General features: G+C 36.8%; 1 protein-coding gene across 3 annotated transcripts in view; it reads right to left on the reverse strand.

The window, feature by feature from the left end:
- Positions 1 to 1699: 1699 nt before the first annotated feature.
- Positions 1700 to 22733, reverse strand: part of LOC137237428 (prolyl 4-hydroxylase subunit alpha-1-like) — a 56426-nt gene continuing 35392 nt past the window's right edge. For 2 of the 3 annotated variants that reach the window (XM_067761038.1, XM_067761039.1), the window contains exons 2-9: positions 5970 to 6121; positions 5753 to 5903; positions 5510 to 5697; positions 5306 to 5442; positions 2730 to 3185; positions 2603 to 2656; positions 2383 to 2548; positions 1700 to 2313 (exon numbers count right to left, since the gene is read on the reverse strand). In XM_067761038.1, coding sequence (XP_067617139.1) covers positions 2252 to 2313; positions 2383 to 2548; positions 2603 to 2656; positions 2730 to 3185; positions 5306 to 5442; positions 5510 to 5697; positions 5753 to 5903; positions 5970 to 5991 — 1236 coding nt within the window. In that variant the 5' untranslated portion in view covers positions 5992 to 6121 and the 3' untranslated portion in view covers positions 1700 to 2251. The remainder of the gene's footprint in view (positions 2314 to 2382; positions 2549 to 2602; positions 2657 to 2729; positions 3186 to 5305; positions 5443 to 5509; positions 5698 to 5752; positions 5904 to 5969; positions 6122 to 22733) is intronic. The other variant, XM_067761037.1, reaches the window with a different exon arrangement.

Below are 22733 nucleotides of genomic sequence, written 5' to 3' on the forward strand. Positions count from 1 at the left end.
GGTAAATACCGCTTATTTAAAACCTTCTGCTAACGTTCCAATCGCTAAACTGTTGAATTAATCACTCCAATATTCCGTATTGCAAACTGGTCTTTATTTAGTTTACTTTGGGAATCGTACGTCACAACCAATAGCGTGTTTAAATCAAAACTGATTAGTTAGTACTCAGCCTGCGCTGCTTTTATACTCTCGGTTTACATAAGAGTGACTGCTTTATTGTTTTTGTGCATTTATTTAGTAGCAGATTAGTGATGCTAATATTCGTCACAATATTTTACTCGGTGGAAGAAAAAGGGGCCATCACAGCTATCCAAAAGATGCAAGGGATGAATCATGGAATAAAGGTAATTTTAGGTTGCGAAATTGAATGAAGTGTTAAATCCTGGAAGGGTAAGACACTTCGTCGACAAGTACTGTTGTTCAAATATATAGATGAACGCATTACCAGATCCGCATAAAGCCAAAATTATTTAGTATCTTATTGATGCATTCTACGAGCGCCTAGAACGAGCTTAATTGTTGTCCCATTGTAATATAAAAGCCGTGCTCATCGACTTTAACACCAGGCTCACAAAGTTAAAAAGTTAAGCCTCTACAATGAAACCTTCCCTAATGGAGTGAAAATGATTGACTACGCCGGTGCTCGAAGCATGGCCATATCCAGCACTAGGTCTGAGCATAAAAGTGGGCATCATTCTACTTGGATGTCCCCCATCGAAATATACGCAATCAAATCAATTACGTCGGATGGTATGGAAATACGCGCCGGCTTCTGCGTGGCCAAAAACAAGCAAAGTTCAATAGTGAGGCTCAAAATGCAACAATCGATTCGTAACCCGACTCTAACACCTGCTCTCTGCGAGCACAATTCTACCCGACGGAATGCATAAGCAGTGACAGCATATATCTAGAGCACATCATGCTGCTGCCGAGGAAGCAATTTCTTACCGACTGCTGCGGAAAAACAACTGGTGCGGTGGAAGAATACCACCTTGCAACCGAAAGGCAGGACGCTACCTGCATGGTGACCTGAAATGCGAACGCAACAAGAGAGTCTTTGAACGCAGCCGCGAGTTGAAAAGGGAAGCGAGATGTCATTTCGGGATGCAAAAATTATAAACAGTAACGCGCGAGGGTTCTAGCAACCAGGAATAACGGTCGCAAATTTTAAGACTGGGACAAACACCTGTAAGAGCGAAAACGGCGACCAGAGCTTACTTAGATTATGGAGGGATAAGAATGGGTAAGCGTTAACTAAGTAAGTACGGTGATCAAATAATATAAACTACCGATATCCCTCAAAAAAACTTTAAGTGCAGCTTCTCTGATTGATTTTTTTATAGTAATTTTATGGAGAATATTAACAGTGTTGACATCTTTCTATAACTTTTAGGGAAAGGGTCAAAACTACTCCAAATATTCGTCAAGAACATTTCATTCTCAATTTTCGATTAAGCAGCTCGTTGAGTTTTCGCAATAATGCAGCTTAGACTAATATTCCTTTTTGGGTTAAAGGTGAATGCGTTGTTTTCAAGATTAGTTAGATAGTACCAACGTTTCTGGCGATCGTGGAAAACCTACTGTCATAAACTTTCAAATTGTGTGAATATCTGGTATACCATTCTTTTCAGTACAAATTCGAAAACTGTTTTAATAGGAAAACTATGGCATATATTTAATAAGCGAGCCAGGCTCATTTTGGTCCAATGGTTTTTGTTATTGGTATTAAAGAAAAATTACAAAATTTCCACAGGGCAATAGTTATGTGATTCGAACTTAGCAGAGGATTGCAAATAAGAGGATTTGCAAGTAAATTCGTTACAATATGTACATAATATGTTTTTAATCCAAATTTTGTTGAATATTTACAGGCGCGTTCAACAGAACCAATTAACGTTAGATTTTGTGCTTGATTAGCAATACTTCCACTGTTTACTACTATATAAGTATTATATCTATTTAGTGAGCGTGACAGGCTCATATTGCTTTACACAATTGGTTTTGTTGGGCATTTCGAATTCAAAACTCAGCTCACGAAAAGCTAGCTTATGAAGAAGTGCAGTTCAGAAACATATCATAATAGTATCCATCGCTCTGTGCAAATTTCGTAATTATTCTCTAATATCAATAACAAAAACGAAAAACTAAGATTGCTTAGATAATATTTTCTATCTTTTACTGTTTTTTTTAGTTCCTTAAATAATACATGATAATTAATCACAAAATAAATATTTTAAATAATAAGTTAAAACTATTTATCATAACATGGCAGTCTAAATATTTGATTCCGCTCGCGAATCCATTTGTTGGTAACTGGAAAATATAATAATGATAATCAAAAATTTCTTTTAATTACTAGAAATTTCAATTAAATATATATACCCCATTTAGAGCCAACTAATACTGGACAACCGGAATGCAAAGTTTTGTAGTCACCTTCATAACGATTATTGAGATTGTACCACATCACAGCTGTGCCTTTCTTAGGAAAAATTGCCTTTTTGATATTTGGAAAAACTGTAGCGCCACCCTGATCCACATCGGACATCTTAATTTTTAAAAGAGCAGTATATTAAGTCTGAAGTAAAAAATTTTAACTTACATAAAATAGTACAGTTGCCTTACGATCGCCTTGCATAGCAACAATATCCGAGGACTATAATTAAATATGCATTAAATTAGGTTACAACTCGTGCACTTGCATCCGACTAAAAGTTTTGTTTACTCACCATAGAAACATTAAAGAAATCATAATGCGTTGCATAATGCCCACCCAAACCATAATTCATAACTTGCAACATTTCCGAACCCGTCAGATTGAATCCAGTCATATCAATAATACGTTTATTAATACTTTTCGTAATATTATTGTGATGATCATAAAACCAAGCAAACTTCGATGTACGACCTGGCACGACCTTACTTTTTTGCATTTCTTCATTGTACACAGTGGCTCGTCTTAAGATTGGACGTGACATATTTTGTAATGTTGTGATTTCTTCGTCGCTCATAACATCATGATATACAACAATATATGGATCAAGGCTGATTATCTCCATTTTCAGCGGAGCCAATTTAAGGTAAGGTGTTGTTGTCGTATTAAAGACACAATATAATTTGGAAGTGTGATTCGAAAATTCGCCACGACAGCCACGTTGATGAGTGTTTGGCTCCATCACGATGTGCTGTGGAGGTAGAGGAAGATGTGGAGTTAGCCAACACAATTTGCTGGTTAGTAGGACATGTTTTCACATCCCGCCAGATGACGACTGCTATCCTGTAAATATTCCCTCCTGGGTCCTTATCTTGTGTATACGCACGATTTGTATCGAAATCAAGTTTTCACTCAAACATTAAATCAAAATAGCTTTGAAATCGTTAGTCCAAATAACGACATATGTGAACTAAAGACTTCGCGTACTTGGATTTATAATTTATCAAAATTTGTATAAATATTTTGGCAGTTTCATATTTATAAACTGCATGTAAAATGGATTCCGATACGAATCGTAACTCACGATACGGGCCCTGCTTTTTCTTTTCACCTTTTTGGTGTATTTTTTCGTAGAAACTTATTTTCTGTTTAACTTGCCCTACTTTTAGCCGTTAAAAGGAATGTGGCAACTTCATACTGCAGTAAACTTTCCAGCCATCCATAATGGCTTTGGGAGAGTTCAAGCCATTTGGAGGAAGCTTTCGTCATCGCTCTTCAATTTTGATCCTTTCCAGTGTCCCTTTTGTATTTTACCATGTCGGAAGGTAATTCGGTGCCATCTCAGGGGAAGAATGACTGTGGCTAGAGTTCGAATTATGTCTAGTTGTAAGTTTCGTGAAGAAGTGTGAGCAATTTCTTAGGCTGATGTTCATTAAGGTAATGAACGTTCGGCAGGTAGTCTGGGTGGGGGTGAGTTCTCTTCTTATTCTTCTTCTTATAGCGATAAGGAGACTAGGGATTTTTATCGGTGTTAATAGTCCTTTGTGGATATTGTCCATACACCCTTTCCTTGAGGAACTTGGAGTCGCCAGAGCCAGGCCTTCTAACTAAAAGCGGCCAGCACCCCTCAGTACTAAAGTTGGTCCCATCAACTCGGAACGCGCAAACTGTAGGCGTCCTATCAACGACTGGATTTGTCAGAAGTGGTGCTCACTTATTCTAGCCGACAAGAAGAGGGCCGAGAAACACGTATCTGATATCGAAAGCGTCTTTTCTCTGATTCGTCAGCTAACTATTCAACAAGCTTAGGCGGCCTAAGGATAGATATAGTCCTGGTCCAACTACATAACAACGATCTGTCTTGAGATTGGCGAGAGCAGTTTCTGGCTAGTTCCTGCAGACATGACCTACAAAACTGCATCGTGCTCGCCACAATTCTTGTTGGAATGAGATAGTGCTTTTCATTACTTCTTCATACTGAAGACTCATGGTAGCAGGAAAAACTTTCCACGCTAAATGGAGTCACTAAGTGATTTCAAAGCTTTCTGTAGGCGGCTCTTGAACAAGATTAAGAGAAGTAAACTAGGAGTTCTACAAGGTGACGCTAGATACTTTTGAATCGCAGACCTTAGCGAGAATAGTGAGTAAGCTGTGCAAACTTGAAAGTGTGTATTGTCGTCGCGAAGTTCAGAAAGATCATTAGCATAGAAGGAGTGAGTATTCAATAATGTCCCACTAACCGCCATAAAAAGTGTTGTACTAGCACAAATAGTCGAATATTCTACCAGAAGCTCGATACTTGTGTCCTCATAGAGGCGAAGACCGCCTCTAGTAGGGATGCTGTAGATAGGATCCTATGCGCCGGTTGAACTTAAAAGGAATTTGATAATTCAATAAAAAGCTGTAAGATTAATCCGGAACACCGTCGCGCACTTGCTCTTAATTCTGGACAGAGAGGCGTTACTTTCATTAAGAAAGCGCGGTGCCGACACCACGTCTTATAAGGTGCATAAGTTGTTGACTTCAAATGGAAATTAAGTCAATTGAAGTTATGACCGTATGAAAGGAAACTTCATATTGCTATAATGTCAACGATATTGATATTATGACCGAAAATTACCGGAATTGCCGTAAAGCCAAATTAAGAAAGGAGATAAAACAAGTTGGTCCAATGGCCATTTGAAGTGGTGATAATGTCAATTGATCATTTGGCCTTTGACCTTATATTTCCCGACCACCGATGCCTACCCTAACGCTGTAGGGTTAGAACGGTTCAACATAATACAGTCTTAAGCGAATATCAAATATTAACTTCAGTCATTTAAAGATCGTTTTTCCTGCGTAGAAATAAAAATTTCGCTTCAAACTCACTTTTTCTGGTGTCGGATTATATATTTTAATATGTAATTCCAAATCAGTCTTTTTTTGCATAAGCTCTGAGTTTGGTGGAGTAGTTGCTGGTAATTCTAATATCACATTAAGCATTGTTAAAGCATCCTGATGACGACCTGAAAAGCAAACATAAAATTTCTCGTCAAATATAGCAATTAAGATCTTAAATACAACTCAAATTACCTTGTTTGAGTAGCGTTTCAGCATAAAGTTCCATAATTTTTATTTGACTTAATCTATGCAGTCTGATTGTTTCGTCGGACTGGTGAACATGAATTGCTGTGAATAACCAATAACCGGCATTTACGAAATCCTCACGATTGAAAAGCTCATAGCCGAGCGTATAGCAATCGAGTGCAGTTAATTTTGTGCTATATGACAAAATAAAATTTTTAAATATGTAGCAAGAAAATTTAAAATTCTTACTCATATTTCTTGCCATTAATCACACCCCTTGCCAGGTCATCTGATTTGAGATCATAAGTATCCTGCAGACGGCGCATTGCATTTATCGCTTCTTTTAAATCATCCGCCTTGGGCAAATTATTCCAATGATCATGCAAAATTTTGGTTTGTTCTGTCAGAAAAACATTGCAAGGTTACTAATACAATGAAAAATGGTGAAAAAAACGAGAGCCCCTACCTTCTCCAACTATTTTCTTCATAAAAACATCCAAATATACCCAATCCTGCTGCAGGCGTCGCACCAACGAAAATATATTTGTTGGTATTGATATATAGTAACCGGTGTTTTCGCGCGCCTTGTCATTTTCGTTCCGAAGATTTGCAATTAATCTGTGGGATGAGAAATAAAGTTATCATATTAGTAGAGCAAACCCGTATGAGTTTTATGGCATCACAAGGGGGGGAGACAAATTGTATCAAATCAACAGTATTTTACTCCAATGAAATTGCTTCAACTCCGATTACTTAGATTTGGAACTTTCGAGTGTTGTAAATCCCCAGTTCGATTCCTTATTGTTTTGGATCAGAGGGATTCAAGTGCTTGATAGGCGCAATAGGGATTCAAGGGGTTGATAAGCGCAATACAAATCTTTATAGCTTCAAAGCTTCCGCAACCCAATTGTCAACCTCACCTACGCAAGGGGAATCCTGCTACAAATACGAATGTATCATACACATATTTAGCAGGCGAACCTCTGGTGACCCCAAATTTCTCATTGAACTATGAGGTGGGGAATGGGGGCGTTATGACATAGAAGATTTAATGTGGTCATATCGTTTCTGAAATGGTCAAGCTAGTACATTAATGGTGTTTTGTTACCCAAAAACCTTCGGGGAGTGTCTTTATCGTTAATACAACAACAATCGCAATAAATCGTAATTTTAACTTATAGACTTATAGACTAGTAGATTGGTCGAGTAGTAAATTTTGCATTTAATGACTGTCAGAATCCGAATAGTAATGACATTGTGAATTCCTAAAAGTGGCGAATGTTTGAAAAAACGTTTACAATAGTAATCAATACGACTATCTTTTAAATCGCTTTCGAAAACTTACCCTGCAGGGAAGCTTGAAACTAGTGATAAAAATGTCTTGTTCAGAACTAGACCTAAGGTACTAAATAAGTACTAGTTCGGTTGTAACTAGGCTATATCCAGTTCCAAATTCGAGAGCTTGTGTTTTCATATTTAACATGGCAATTCAGAAAAGTGTCGTGTTCATGTAAAATTTTCAGATTTATTTTTTGTAGCACAAAGGGCGATTTCCTATGCTTCCTTTCCCCACACTTAAAAGCCTCTCCTTACGTAAACTCTATAGCACAAAGTTGAGCAAATTGGCAGGAAAAGGGTTATACCGAGGAAATTATTTCACATTAAGACAATGACAAGTCAATTGACTCATTCATTTTAATCATACAAACATAAGTCGCTGAGAGGGCAGTTTAGGGGAGTCCGAAACATTGACTCGAAACTCGAAATGGGCTTTGTATTATAATCTGTGGAAAAAGGTACCATTTAAAATATTCCGATAATAACTATCTTAATATGGAAGTTGATATTTCCAAAGCAGATATTTACGGAGTCACTCGAAACTATCGAAAAAGGGGTTAGTTAAGTTAGGTAGTAGCTGTCTTGGTAAGGCAAGCTCACTAGGACAGCATGAACGTCCGTTTTGAAACCACATAAAATAACGGTGACTTCAGCTACATATTCTGGCAAAATCTGAGCAATCAAACATAAAGTGAATCGATGATTCCGCCTCATCATCCTGCATACAGCTGCAGCAGTATGAGGTTTCTAGTACATTGAGACGTACGTAAATGGGAATTCCCCATTGGACAGCGACCTGTCAAAACGCCAATGACCACTGATAGATCAGCCTTAGTGAACCCGATCATTTCGACAGACCTTTTGCCATCTATTTCCGGCCACAAAGATATTGCTACCCTGCCAGAAGTGGTGCCCGCCCAATGACTTCCAAGCTGACTCAAGGCCCATCTATGCAGGAGCAGACTACAGGTTCCCAGCGGAGTCCCGAAATCCCAGCAGCCATGTTCATCTGGTTCAATTGCGCCGATGCGGGTTAATAGTAATAGAACTGGATAGCAATTCATCCACCGCTGGCTCTAAGCCCATCTTTGCAGGAGCAGCCAATAGGTGACAAGTGGAGTCCCGAAATCCATACAGCCATCTGTATCCGGTTTAATTGTGCCTATGCAGGCTAAGAGATTCACTGGACAGTTGCCCAGAGTATTAATATCTTTATCATAAAATAGTTCGATGCAATCGCAAGTAAGGTCAGTCACTCCCAGATCGCACTTAAGTTAAACTCAAGGCCTGACGCTTTGCTAGCCGAGTAGATGTTAAATTCCCTAACCGTAGTGGCACTGGATAGCATTTCATCCACCTCATCCTCAATCCTGCTAACTTCCGCTTGAAAGACGCTGCAGTGATCAGCCAACTTAAACTCACGGCTTACATTTAGCTCTTGACAAGGACCCCCTATCGAAAATGCGGATAAAATGGCATTAGAAGCAACATGTTGCATTTCAATTGAGGTCGGAAGCAACGAAAAAGTACGACAATAGAACTAGATCTAAATTGTTAGTATTTACACTAGCTCGGAACTTTCGAAGTAGTACCACTAAATGAAATGGATCTATATTAACGATTTTTTACCCAGATGGGAACTATTGAAAAAGCGACAATAAGACAACGAGTTCTAAGGTGTAAGTTTGTATCTAGTTCGGAACTACAGAAAAGGTAATGTAGCGTGGATAGTTTCCACCTCCTAAGACATCGCCACATTGGGGTTTCGCCAGTTGAAAGTGTGTAAAAGGGATAGATGGCGAACTAGTAGTAGTTCAGAATGCAGAAGTGCAAAAGTCTTGAACTAGAGATTTTCTCTACAGAGTAAATCATTTGCTTAACGTTGTTTCCCCAACATTTTTGGTAAAAAATTGGTATAAACATATATCAAAATGTTTCCTTTTTAATTTTTTTTAATTACCGTTATAGCGCTGCCCTCAAGTGGCACAATGAAACCAGGCTATTCTTGTTCAAGCTATTATCTAATTACAGTATTTGTTTTTTGTACCGAGTCGTTGATGGGCAGCGGTTTGCCACGCGTCGAGATTTAAGACTACTCAGGTACAGAAGTGATATCATCAGCTGAGCGTCAGACTTAAATTGATAAAACACAAAAATCTCTTATAAATTAATTATTAAGAGCTTAACTTCAATATTAACCAATTCTGAGTCCCAACATATCCGTGCTCACAATTTGGTAAACACATTTCAATTTTTGCTCATGGCTCAGTCAAATACTTTTTCGGCACTGATATACGGAAGCCAAATCTACATCGATTCCTTTATACCATTGAAAGCCACTTCTATATATGTTCAAGTATTCATAAATTTCCAATATTCATAAATTAACAAGTTTAGAAAGAAATGAAAAGTCAAGATTTATAAAGTAAGCTTGACTATCAACGCCGGTTGTGCCCTTAATTAGTTTTGTTGAGTAATAATGTAAATTTCCCACCGTAATATAGATTATAACAATTAGAAAGTAATTTTTGGAAATAGTGCAATATTTACTCTTACGCGTCATGGGTAATTAAAAAATCTTTGGGAAATGCTTTAATAAAATGAAGTTACCTATACAGGCATAAGAGGGCCCGGCCCCTTTTATTCGTTATTATTACAGTAGTTTATGTATTTATGTTATTGTTTTTCCTTATGAGCTTAACTCTAGGGTTACAAAAGTCTCGCGCATACGTTGTTGCTGTTGCAGAGAATACGACATTTTGCGAATGTTTTGGGGAGTGTTATCGGTGTTGATGTTCCTTCGCCAGATATAAATTCGTTACGTTCCAGTAACAAGCACCATTAAGGTACAAGCCCGACCATCTCGGGAACGATTTAATATTCCCATATTGAAACTTCTAGGTCATGTCGCCCCCACCCTCTAGATCCATGAGGAACTCGGGGTCGCTTGCTTAATATGTGTATGATACATTCAAATTGATTACAGGATTTGCCTAACGTTGGTGAGTTTGACAATTTGGTTGCGGATGTTATCAATTACGCCTATCAACCCGTTGAATTCCGTACGACACAATTAACGCATTATTCCAAAACTTACGTAGCATTTTTTCCTCCTTATTTACAGGTTTAAGAGGTTTTCAGTTTATGTAATGCGTAAATTTAAAATAATTTTTTTAAGGAAAGGAATGCAAGGAAAATTAAAGGCAAGTAAGGAAAGGAATGAAAAGTAAAGGTTTGCTACAGGGGTGTTATGGACGAGGTAAAAAAACAGTGTATCATTTTTATCGTGCTATGCATTTTCAATCGATAACAAGGGTTATCATGAGTTATCGATAAGTTGCCTTTTTGGATCGTAAAATTAGCTATTTGTCATCGAAAATTTATGAATTGTTTATCGAAAAGCTGTCAATTTAGTATCAAACAATTATAGATTTGTTATCGATTATATTCAGAATAATAATAATATAGAATAAGTCATTTATCATTATATTCATCTTGTTATCAAAATATTGTCGATTTTTTATCAGCATGTATCCAATCTGTTATCGGAGTGTTACCAATTTTTAATCAAGTTTTTCTGAAAAAATTGTTAATATGTATGTTATAAAAAAGGTTTCGATTTTTTATTAACTACTAGAAGACCGGCAGACGTTGTTCTGCCCTAAATTTGGCCTATTTGCATACATTTTAATGAGCTTTTTCCGTCTAACTCTGCCCTCTACCCTCTTTACTTTTTCCTAATCCTTTTATTCACTCCCCCCTCCGTCTTTTTCGCTTCATCTATCTACATCTTCGTCTCATTCTATCTCTTTCTCAGTCTCCTTCTCCCTCTCTCTTTTCTCTTCTCTCAAGTTCTTCTCATTATTCTTCATCCCTTATTGCCTGTTCCAGAGGGTGGTATGTGTTTTGTTCCAGTCCCAGTCCCAGTCCCACTTCGAGTCCCAGTCCCAGTCCGTCTCTGGTCTACTTCCCGGAAAAAAGGATCGTAAATACTAATATTACTAATATAGGCAAATTTATATACCAAATTTCAGGCAAATCGTATAGGACGTATGTAAATAGGTATGTTTAAACAAAATCGACCGACGCATCTCTTCAAACACCGGCGACCAACTAACACACATTTTAGCCTTTCTTTTAATACACATAGGTTTTTATTTTTCACACTTCACTATAATATTAAAGCGAAATACAGATATTCGTTGCTTTTGAAATTCGGCTTAAAAATTGCACATGGAACAACTAAAGACACTCTTGAATTAAAAAAAATGTATTTTACCTCAAATCGCGGGCCCCCACAGAAACCCAGGGCCCCCCTCTAGCCGGCCCTGCTGATGCGCTATACTTGATATCATTCGTTATAATATTTTTTATTGATAAGCACGTTGTTTAATTAAACACCAATCAATTCCACGGAAGTATATCCGCACCACCTGAAAATGTGAGTGCCGGTGAGTAGACGTAACATTTTATTATTACGTATAAACAAATAAAAAAAATTGCAATAAAATAATATTGCGACTATAAACTGAGATATAACCTATCCTATATTTCAAGTTAGATCAAACTACACACGGTGTGCAAACCAACTTCAAAATCGGTTCAGTAGTTTAGGAATCCATTGGCCCCAAACATAGTGACACGTGTTTTTTATATATTACGATTTATCGAAAGTTGTCAATATGTTATCGGCGTATAATCGACTTATTATCGGACTTTTAGCAATGTTTTATCGATAAGCTATCGATGTGTTATCAAAGTGTATATATTTCGTTATTGCGTGCTATCGATTTTCTAACGACAAACCAACGAGTCAGGTTTACTAACAAGCAGATACCGACAAAAATACAATATACTTAAAATCAGTAACCCGTCAATAACAAGCTTTCCGTAAGAAGGCGTAAGACGCCGACGAAGCTTCTCTCAAAACGGCCGAAATTATTTGTTTCCGAAAAAGGTACCTGTATTATGGTTCAACTTGCTTGGTACTCAAGTTTTTTTTATTCAATAGCCTTTCACCTTCGAACTTCGTCAGCTCATAACTATATTTTGGAGGCTAATGTCCAGAAACTAAAACATTTTATTTATTCATATGGCTCAATCTCTCAAAAAACGTGGTTTAGCGCAATGCCCAGATAAAACTTATTTTACAATGAAGTGTAAACAAACAGATTTTTATGTAGGCAAATAATTTTACGCGGAAATTAGACACATGCCCTAATGTACACACATACACATATGCTTTAAATGCAACTTTGGTATTTCTCTCAAATATTATGCAGTTTGCATGTCACGTATTTGCTTTTCTACTTCATGGTCAACAACAACACAATTACGGTTAAATATTTCCTTTCCAAAATGTTATAGTTTGGCTCTCAAACAGCTGATTGAATTTGGCAAATAAATATTGGTTACATGCTTACATATAAACTCATATACAAATGTACATATGTATACATGTGCAACTATCGCGTGGTAATGAAAATTTATATTATAATGGCATGTTTACGCTTTATCTCAAAATTCAAAGTGGTTACAAGCTATTTTTTCTTTCTTTTACATCCGCATTGATTGAATTCAAGTTTTCTTCCTAACAAAAGTGCAATTAAAGTCAAGGCATTCACTTTTAAGTATTGTATGGAAAATAGGAAAACGAGTTTTTTATACTCAGTTGAGCAGAGCTCACAGAGTATATTAACTTTGATTAGATAACGGTTGGTTGTACAGGTATAAAGGAATCGAGATAGATATAGACTTCCATATATCAAAATCATAAGGATCGAAAAAAAATTTGATTGAGCCATGTCCGTCCGTCCGTCCGTCCGTTAACACGATAACTTGAGTAAATTTTGAGGTGTCTTGATGAAATTTGGTATGTAGGTTCCCGAGCACTCATCTCAGATCGCTATTTAAAATGAACGATATCGGACTATAACCACGCCCACTTTTCCGATATCGAAAATTTCGAAAAACCGAAAAAGTGCGATAATTCATTACCAAAGACGGATAAAGCGATGAAACTCGGTAGGTGAGTTGAGCTTATGACGCAGAATAGAAAATTAGTAAAATTTTGGACAATAGGCGTGGCACCGCCCAATTTTAAAAGAAGGTAATTTAAAAGTTTTGCAAGCTGTAATTTCGCAGTCGTTGGAGATATCATGATGAAATTTGGCAGGAACGTTACCCCTATTACTATATGCATGCTTAATAAAAATTAGCAAAATCAGAGAACGACCACGCCCACTTTTAAAAAAAATGTGTTTGAGTCAAATTTTAACAAAACAAGTAAGGAAGGCTAAGTTCGGGTGTGACCGAACATTACATACTCAGTTGAGAGCTATGGAGACAAAATAAGGAAAATCACCATGTAGGAAAATGAACCTAGGGTAACCCTGGAATGTGGTTGTATGACATGTGTATCAAATGGAAGGTGTTAAAGAGTATTTAAGAGAGAGTAGGCCATAGATCTATGGATGGACGCCATTTAGGGATGTCGCCATAAAAGTGGACCAGGGCTGACTCAAGAATTTGTTTGTACGATATGGGTATCAAATGAAAGGTGTTACTGAGCATTTTAAGAGGGAGCGGGCCTTAGGTCTATCGGTGGACGCCTTTTCGAGATATCGCCATTAAGGTGGGCCAGGGGTGACTCTAGAATGTGTTTGTACGATATGGGTATCAAATGAAAGGTGGTAATGAGTATTTTAAAAGGGAATGGGCTTTAGTTCTATAGGTGAACGCCTTTTCGCGAAATCGCCATAAAGGTGGACCAGGGGTGACTCTAGAATATGTTTGTACGATATGGGTATCAAATGAAAGGTGTTAATGAGTATTTTCAAAGGGAGTGATCCTTAGTTCCATAGGTGGACACCGTTTCGAGATATCGCCATAAAGGTGAACCAGGGGCGACACTAGAATGTGTTTGTACGATATGGGAATCAAATGAAAGGTGTTACTGAGCATTTTAAGAGGGAGTGGGCATTAGGTCTATAGGTGGACGCCTTTTCGAGATGTCGCCATTAGGGTGGGACAGGGGTGACTCTGGAATGTTTGTACGATATGAGTATCAAACGAAAGGTGTTACTGAGCATTTTAAAAGGAGTTGGCATTAGGTCTATAGGTGGACGCCTTTTCGAAATATCGCCATTAGGGTGGGCCAGGGGTGACTCTAGAATGTGTTTGTACGATATAGGTATCAAATGAAAGGTGTTAATGAGTATTTTCAAAGGGAGTGATCCTTAGTTCTATAGGTGGAAAGAAGCCTTTTCGAGATATCGCCATAAAGGTAGACCAAGGGTGACTCTAGAATGTTTGTACGACATGGGCATCAAACGAAAGGTATTACTGAGCATTTTAAGAGGGAGTGGGCATTAGGTCTATAGGTGGACGCCTTTTCGAGATATCGCCATTAGGGTGGGCCAGGGGTGACTCTAGAATGTGTTTGTACGATATGGGTATCAAACGAAAGGTATTACTGAGCACTTTAAGAGGGAGTGGGCATTAGGTCTATAGGTGGACGCCTTTTCGAGATATCGCCATTAGGGTGGGCCAGGGTTGACTCTAGAATGTTTGTACGATATGGGTATCAAACGAAGGGTGTTACTGAGCATTTTAAGAGGGAGTGGGCATTAGGTCTATAAGTGGACGCCTTTTCGAGATATCGTCATTAGGGTGGGCCAGGGTGACTCGAGAATGTGTTTGTACGATATGGGTATCAAATGAAAGGTGGTAATGATTATTTTAAAAGGGAGTAATCCTTAGTTCTATAGGTGGACGCGTTTTCGAGATATCGCCATAAAGGTGGACCAAGGGTGACTCTAGAATCTTTGTACGATATGGGTATCAAACGAAAGGTGTTAGTGAGCATTTTAAGAGGGAGTGGGCATTAGGTCTATAGGTGGACACCTTTTCGAGATATCGCCATTAGGATGGGCCAGGGGTGACTCTAGAATGTTTGTACGATATGGGTATCATACGAAAGGTGTTACTGAGCATTTTAGGAGGGAGTGGGCATTAGGTCTATAGGTGGACGCCTTTTCGAGATATCGCCATTAGGGTGGGCCAGGGGTGACTCTAAAATGTTTGTACGATATGGGTATCAAACGAAAGGTGTTACTGAGCATTTTAAGAGGGAGTGGGCATTAGGTCTATAGGTGGACGCCTTTTTGAGATATCGCCATTAGGGTGGGCCAGGGGTGACTCTAGAATGTTTGTACGATATGGGTAAATAACGAAAGGTGTTACTGAGCATTTTAAGAGGGAGTGGGCATTAGGTCTATAGGTGGACGCCTTTTCGAGATATCGCCATTAGGGTGAGCCAGGGGTGACTCTAAAATGTGTTTGTACGATATGGATATCAAATTAAAGGTATTAATGAGGGTTTTAAAAGCGAGTGGTCCTTAGAAGTATATGTGAAGGCGTTTTCGCGATATCGACCAAAATGTGGACCAGGTGATCCAGAAAATCATCTGTCGGGTACTGCTAATTTATTTATATATGCAATACCACTAACATTATAACTGCCCAGATTCCAAACGCTGTTGATTTCGCCTTGTAGAACTTTTTCATTTTCTTCTACTTAATATGGTAGGTGTCACACCCATTTTACAAAGTTTTTTCCAAAGTTATATTTTGCGTCAATAAACCAATCCAATTACCATGTTTCATCCCTTTTTTCGTGTTTGGTATAGAATTATGGCATTTTTTTCATTTTTCGTAATTTTCGATATCGATAAAGTGGGCGTGGTTATGGTCGGATTTCGGCAATTTTTTATACCAATATAAAGTGAGTTCAGATAAGTGCGTGGACTAAGTTTAGTAAAGATATATCGGTTTTTGCTCAAGTTATTGTGTTAACGGCCGAGAGGAAGGCCAGACGGTGGACTGTGTATAAAAACTGGGCGTGTCTTGCACCGATTTCGCCCATTTTCACAGAAAACAGTTACCGTCATAGAGTCTATGCCTCTACCAAATTTAAGAAGGATTGGTAAATTTTTGTTCGACTTATGGCATTAAAAGTATTCTAGACAAACTAAGTGAAATTTTCTTTTGTTTTTGTATTTTGTTGCATCATATCATTACTGGAGTTGAATTCTGACTTAATATACTTATATACAGTAAGGATATTAAATTTTTTGTTAAAATTTGAATTAAAAAAAAAATTTTTTTAAAAAGTGGGCGTGTTCTTCATCCAATTTTGCTAATTTTTATTTAGCACATATATAGTAATAGTAGTAACGTTCCTGCCAAATTTCATCATGATATCTTCAACGACTGCCAAATTACAGCTTGCAAAACTTTTAAATTACCTTCTTGTAAAAGTGGGCGGTGCCACGCCCATTGTCCAAAATCTTACTAATTTTCTATTCTACGTCATAACATAAACCCACCTACCAAGTTTCATCGCTTTATCCGCCTTTGGCAATGAATTATCGCATTTTTTCGGTTTTTCGAAATTTTCGATATCGAAAAAATGGGCGTGGTTATAGTCCGATATCGTTCATTTTAAATAGCGAACTGAGATGAGTGCCCAGGAATCTACATACCAAATTTCATCAAGATACCTCAAAATTTACTCAAGTTATCGTGTTAACGGACGGACGGACGGACGGACGGACATGGCTCAATCAAATTTTTTTTCGATCCTGATTATTTTGATATATCTATATCTATCTCGATTCCTTTATATATGTACAACCAACCGTTATCCAATCAAACTTAATATACTCTGTGAGCTCTGCTCAACTGAGTATAAAAATTAATATCTTTTATATAAATAAATGATGTCAAGATTTAACTCCAGTAATGATATGGTGCAACAAAATACAAAAATAAAAGAAAATTTCAAAATGGGCGTGGCTCCGCCCTTTTTCATTTAATTTGTCTAGGATACTTTTAATGCCATAAGTCGAACAAAAATTTACCAATCCTTGTGAAATTTGGTAAGAGCTTAGATTCTAGAACAATAATTTATTTCTGTGTCGGTTGAAGCCACGCCCAGTTTTATACACAGTCGACCGTCTGTCTTTCCGCTCGGCCGTTAACACGATAACTTGAGCAAAATTCGATATATCTTTACTAAACTCAGTTCACATACTTATGTATCTGAACTCACTTTGTATTGGTATAAAAAATGGCCGAAATCCGACTATGACCACGCCCACTTTTTCGATATCGAAAATTACGAAAAATGAAAAAAATGCCATAATTCCATACCAAATACGAAAAAAGGGATGAAACATGGTAATTGAAATGTTTTATTGACTAAAATATAACTTTAGAAAAAAACTTTGTAAAATGGGTGTGACACCTAGTAGAAGATAATGAAAAAGTTTTGCAGGGCGAAATAAAAAACCCTTGACATCTTGGCAGGAATACTGTTCGTGGTATTACATATATAAACAAATTAGCGGTATCCGACAGATGATGTTCTGGGTCACCCTGATCCACAGTCTGGTCGATATCTGGAAAACGCCTTCACATATACAACTACCAACACTCCCTTTTAAAACCCTCATTAATACCTTGATTTTATACCCATATCGTACAAACAAATTCTAGATTCACCCCTGGTCCATCTTTATGGCGATATCTCGGAAAGGCGTCCGCCTATAGAACTAAGGCCCACTCCCTTTTAAAATACTCATTAACACCTTTCGTTTGATACCCATATTGTACAAACGCATTCTAGAGTCACCCCTGGTCCACCTTTATGGCGATATCTCGAAAAGGCGTCCACCTAGAGAACTAAGGCCCACTCTCTTTTAAAATATTCATTAACATCTTTCGTTTGATACCCATATTGTACAAACGCATTCTAGACACCCCTGGTCCACCTTTATGGCGATGTCTCGAAAAGGCGTCCACCTATAGAACTAAGCCCCACGCCTTTTAAAATACTCATTAACACCTTTCGTTTGATACCCATATTGTACCAACGCATTCTAGAGTCACCCCTGGTCCACCTTTATGGCGATATCTCGAAAAGGCGTCCACCTATAGAACTAAGGCCCACTCCCTTTTAAAATGTTCATTAACCCCTTTCATGTGATACCCATGTCGTACAAACAAATTCTAGGGTCACCCCTGGTCCACCTTTATGGCGATATCTCGAAACGGCGTCCACCTATGGAACTAAGGATCACTCCCTTTTAAAATACTCATTAACACCTTTGATTTGATATCCATATCGTACAAACAAATTCTAGAGTCAAGCCTCATCCACCTTTATGGCGATATCCCTAAATGGCGTCCACCTATAGAACTATGGCCCACACCCTCATCAAATACTCTTTAATACCTTTCATTTGATACCCATGTCATACAAACACATTCCAGGGTTACCCTCGGTTCATTTTCCTACGTGGTTATTTTCCCTTTTGTTGTCTCCATAGCTCTCATCATCAAATTACATCTTAAAACATATCCCAAACTATTTCGAACAATATCAGGATTTTCGCACTGATTTAGTTGTACAACCAAACTACTTATACACAATTTTTTCAAAAAATATTGTTTTTTTTTAATAATCACCGTCGATGATTATTGTAAAAAATTAAACTTTAATGCTCTTCTAGATATTTTATAGTAGCCGTGTAAACGACACATCGGGATTAATTACCTAAATGTATCTTATAAAATGCGGAAGTGAATGACTTTTCCAGAACAGTTTCATTTGATCGAACTTGCTAGTTAATGGAATCGGTAACAGTTATGAAATCAGTTGTTTTTATAGAACCAATTTCTTAAATGGAACCGGTTATTTATATTAAACCGATTAAGTTTATGGAACTGGATGTTTGTATGAATCGGTAACTTGTATGGGATAGGTAACATTTATGTACCTGTTACTTTTATGGAACCAGCTACCATAATAAAAAAATAATAATAAATGTAAGGCGCGATAACCTCCGAAGAGATCTAAGGCCTAGCTTCTCTTCCAATTTGCGTCGTACTCCTATTGATTTTCCCTACAAATCGGCCGGACGGGACATACATGTTTTATGCCGACTCCGAACGGCATCTGCTAGGCAGAGGAGTTTTCACTGAGAGCTTTTCATGGCAGAAATACACCCGGAGCGCTTGCGAAACACTGCCGAGGGGCGACCCCACTTAGAAAAATTTGCTTCTAATTGAAAAACGTTATTTCTAAAATTTTAATGTTGCTTTGCCCGGGGTGTGAACCCAGGGCATACCGTGTGGTAGGCGGAGCACGCTACCATCACACCACGGTGGCCGCCCCATTCCATAATAAAACCGGTTATTTTTCCAGTTACATTTATGCAAGCGGTTACTTTTATGGAACCACTTATACATACATCTTAATATATAAAAAACACGTTTCACAAAATTGAGGCCAATGGACTCCTAAACTACTGAACCGATTTTGAATTTGTTTTGCACCCCGTGTGTAGTTTGATCTAACTTGAAATATAGGATAGGTGACTGGGTGACTAGGATCTCGAGATATAGGCCAAAATGTGGACCCGGGTACCCTAGATTATGTTTAAAGAATATGGATACCAAATGAAATCTGTTGATGAGTGCTTTGGCTAGGGTCTCGAGATACAGGCCAAAACGTGGACCCGGGTACCCCTAGCGTGTGTTTATAGAATATGGATATCAAATGAAAGCTGTTGATGGGTGCTTTAGTAGAGGGTAGTTTTCATACCCCTGGGTGACTAGGGTCTCGAGATATAGGCCAAAACGTGGACCCGGGTATCCCCAGAGTGTGTTTAAATAATATGGATATCAAATGAAAGCTGTTGATGAGTGCTTTAGTACAGAGTAATGTATTATCCAGAGCCGGACTGGGACTGGGATTAGGACTAGGACTGGGACTGAGACTCGGAATGGGACTGGGACTGGAATAAAATACATACCACCTTCTGGGACAGGCACTAAGGGATGCAGAAGAATGAAAGGAAATTGAGAGAAGAGAAAAGAGAAAAGAGAGAAGGAGATTTAGAAAGAGATAGAATGAGACGAAGATGGAGATAGATGGAGCGAAAAAGACGGAGGGAGGAGTGAATAAAAGGATTAGGGAAAAGTGAAGAGGGGGGGAGGGCAGGGTCAGACGGAAAAAGCTTATTAAAATGTATGCAGATTTGCCAACTTTAGGGCAGGACAACGTCTGCCGGGTCTTCTAGTATACATATATATAATCGCTTCCTTCCGGCTACATTTATAGATCCGCTTAATTCTATCGAACTCCTTAGGTTAATGGAACCGGTTATATTCATGTAATCAGTTACGTTCATGGAATCTTTTACAATTATGGAACGGATCAGTCTTGGAATTAATTACTTTTAAGAAATAGCTTTGTTTGAAAGCGGGTACTTTTATGAAACCGATCGAATCTTATTTCAGACAAAAACTGTTAGCATCAATGCGAAATTTGGAAGACTTTAAATGAAAATTTAAAAAAAAAACGTAAAGATTTGAAAAATTTTCTAATTTCCAAACTTTTTCGAAAATATTTTGAAATTGGTTTAACTACATGGTTTTTATTAAACATACAACTCGACATTTTTTTACAAATTTTAAGATATTTTCCTTTTCTTTGTATACTCAAAATAGTTTTTCGAATATGCTTTCGAAATTGGTGTACATAGTTTTCATTCAAGATACAATTTGAAGTTTTTTTTGCAAACTTGAAGTTCTTTATCGTAAAAAACTTCGAAAATTTCGGTAACTTTTCGAAAATGTTTTCTAAATTAGTTTACATGGTTTTCATTGAACACACAATTTGAAAAATTGCTTGCAAATTTTAACAGATATTATCTTTTTTTTGTTTGTATAAGAAGTGTTTAACGATTTTCAAAATTGTATTAAAAATAGGAGAAAATTGTTTAGGTATTACAGTTTTGCAGACGGTGTCTTTTTAGTTCTATGGTAGAAGATTTGATAAAAATTTGTTAAAATCGATGCTAAATTTGAAAGGCATGAAATATATAATTTTTTTGAGTTGGATACTTTTTCTAAGCTGGTTAACATAAATTTCGTCATAAATATTAAAAAAAAATTTTTAATTTTTGAACTTTATCGAAAATCTTTGCGACACTGGCTTACATAATTTTCTTTAAATACACAATTTTAAAAATTATTCCCAAAATTTTAAGTTTTTTTCTTCTCTTTTATATTCTTTGTTGTCGAATATATTTATAAATTCAAGAAGATTTGTAACAATTTTCCAAAACTTTATTTAGAATAGCAACAACAGTTTTGGATATGCAGCTTGCAGTCAGATTTTTTTTTTGTTATATGGAACAGAATCTACATATAATTGTCAAAATCAATACCAAATTATTTGAAAGACTGCAAATGTGTATTTTTTTGTTTTTTTTTTTTTTTTTAATTAGACTATAAAACTGCTTCAAAATTTGTCTACAATTCAAAATAAATATTTTGAAATTTTCATAAATTCTCGAATTTACCATTTCCAAAACTGTTTCAGTTGTTTACATAAATTTGGGTGTAGAATTAATGATTTAGAAATCTTTACAAACATTTTTATATTTTCGATTTTTACAAAAGAAGTACAATAAAACATATCAAATTAACGAAAAAAAAGTAGAATAAAACGCACTAAATTCGGATATCATTTTTGGTGCTATTTTTTTACTCGCAGCTATATGTATAAGTATATGCGACTTCGCCTCGCTTTTAACATAGTTGTATAACAAGAACATATATCCTGATCGAACTTCCGTTTAGAACTCTTGTAACGATTCCGATAAATTAACTTTGACAAATTCGATATCGAGTCCGGTTCCAATAAATTTTGTTTCGTAACATCCCTAGTGGTGGCAAACACTGCATTTAATTGCCATAATAATAAAACGGTGATAAGCTTTGCGACATAAATGATGCTTTCTTTCTTCTTTTGTCATTGTCTTACAAATAATTTCAACTTCAATGTATCTTTGTATTTCAACGATATTTAGCTGTACAGGTATAAAGGAATCGAGATAGATATAGACTTCTGTATATAAAAATCCTCAGTATCGAAAAAAAATTTCATTGAGCCATGTCCGTCCGTCCGTACGTTCGTCTGGCCGTTAACACGATAAATTTTGAGATTAATATTGAGATATCTTCACCAAATTTGGTACAAGAGCTTACCTGGACCAGAATAGATTGGTATTGAAAATGAGCGAAATCGGATGATAACCACGCCCACTTTTTATATATATAACATTTTGGAAAACACAAAAAACCTGATTATTTAGTAAGTAATACACCTAAAATATTGAGATTTGAGGTGTGGACTTATATTGAGACTCTTGATACAAATTTGAAAAAAAAAAAATGCTAAATGGGCGTGACACCGCCCACTTGTGATAAAATCAAATTTTCAAATTTTATTAAACATAAATCATAAATCGTTAAACCTATCGTAACATAATTCGGCAGAGAGGTTGCCTTTACTATAAGGAATGCTTTGAAGAAAAATTTACGAAATCGGTTAAGGGCCACGACTACTTTTATATAAAAGATTTTTAAAAGAGTCGTGAACATAAGTTATATCTTTGCAGAAAAGAGCTTTATATCAATAGTACTTCATTTCCCAAGTAGATTTATAACATTAAATAGGAAAAACTTCAAATTTAAAAAATGAGCGTGACACCGCCCCTTTTATGGCGAAGCAATTTTCTATGTTTCGGGAGCCATAACTGGAAGAAAAACTAGTTCAGAATAGAACCATGTGTATATGTATTATTGCACAGCCTTGTAACACTATTAAACACACAAAACAAACAACAACAGCATTTGAAGTGTACACCTGGGTATGTAATGTTCGGTTTCACCCGAACTTAGACTTCCTTACTTGTTCAATTAAACTTTGATTTACCATACTGTCAACTAATATTTTTGTTTTTCATTTTCAAAA

The sequence above is a fragment of the Eurosta solidaginis genome, chromosome 1 (genome assembly GCF_040869045.1).
Source record: "Eurosta solidaginis isolate ZX-2024a chromosome 1, ASM4086904v1, whole genome shotgun sequence".
Taxonomy (NCBI): domain Eukaryota; kingdom Metazoa; phylum Arthropoda; class Insecta; order Diptera; family Tephritidae; genus Eurosta; species Eurosta solidaginis.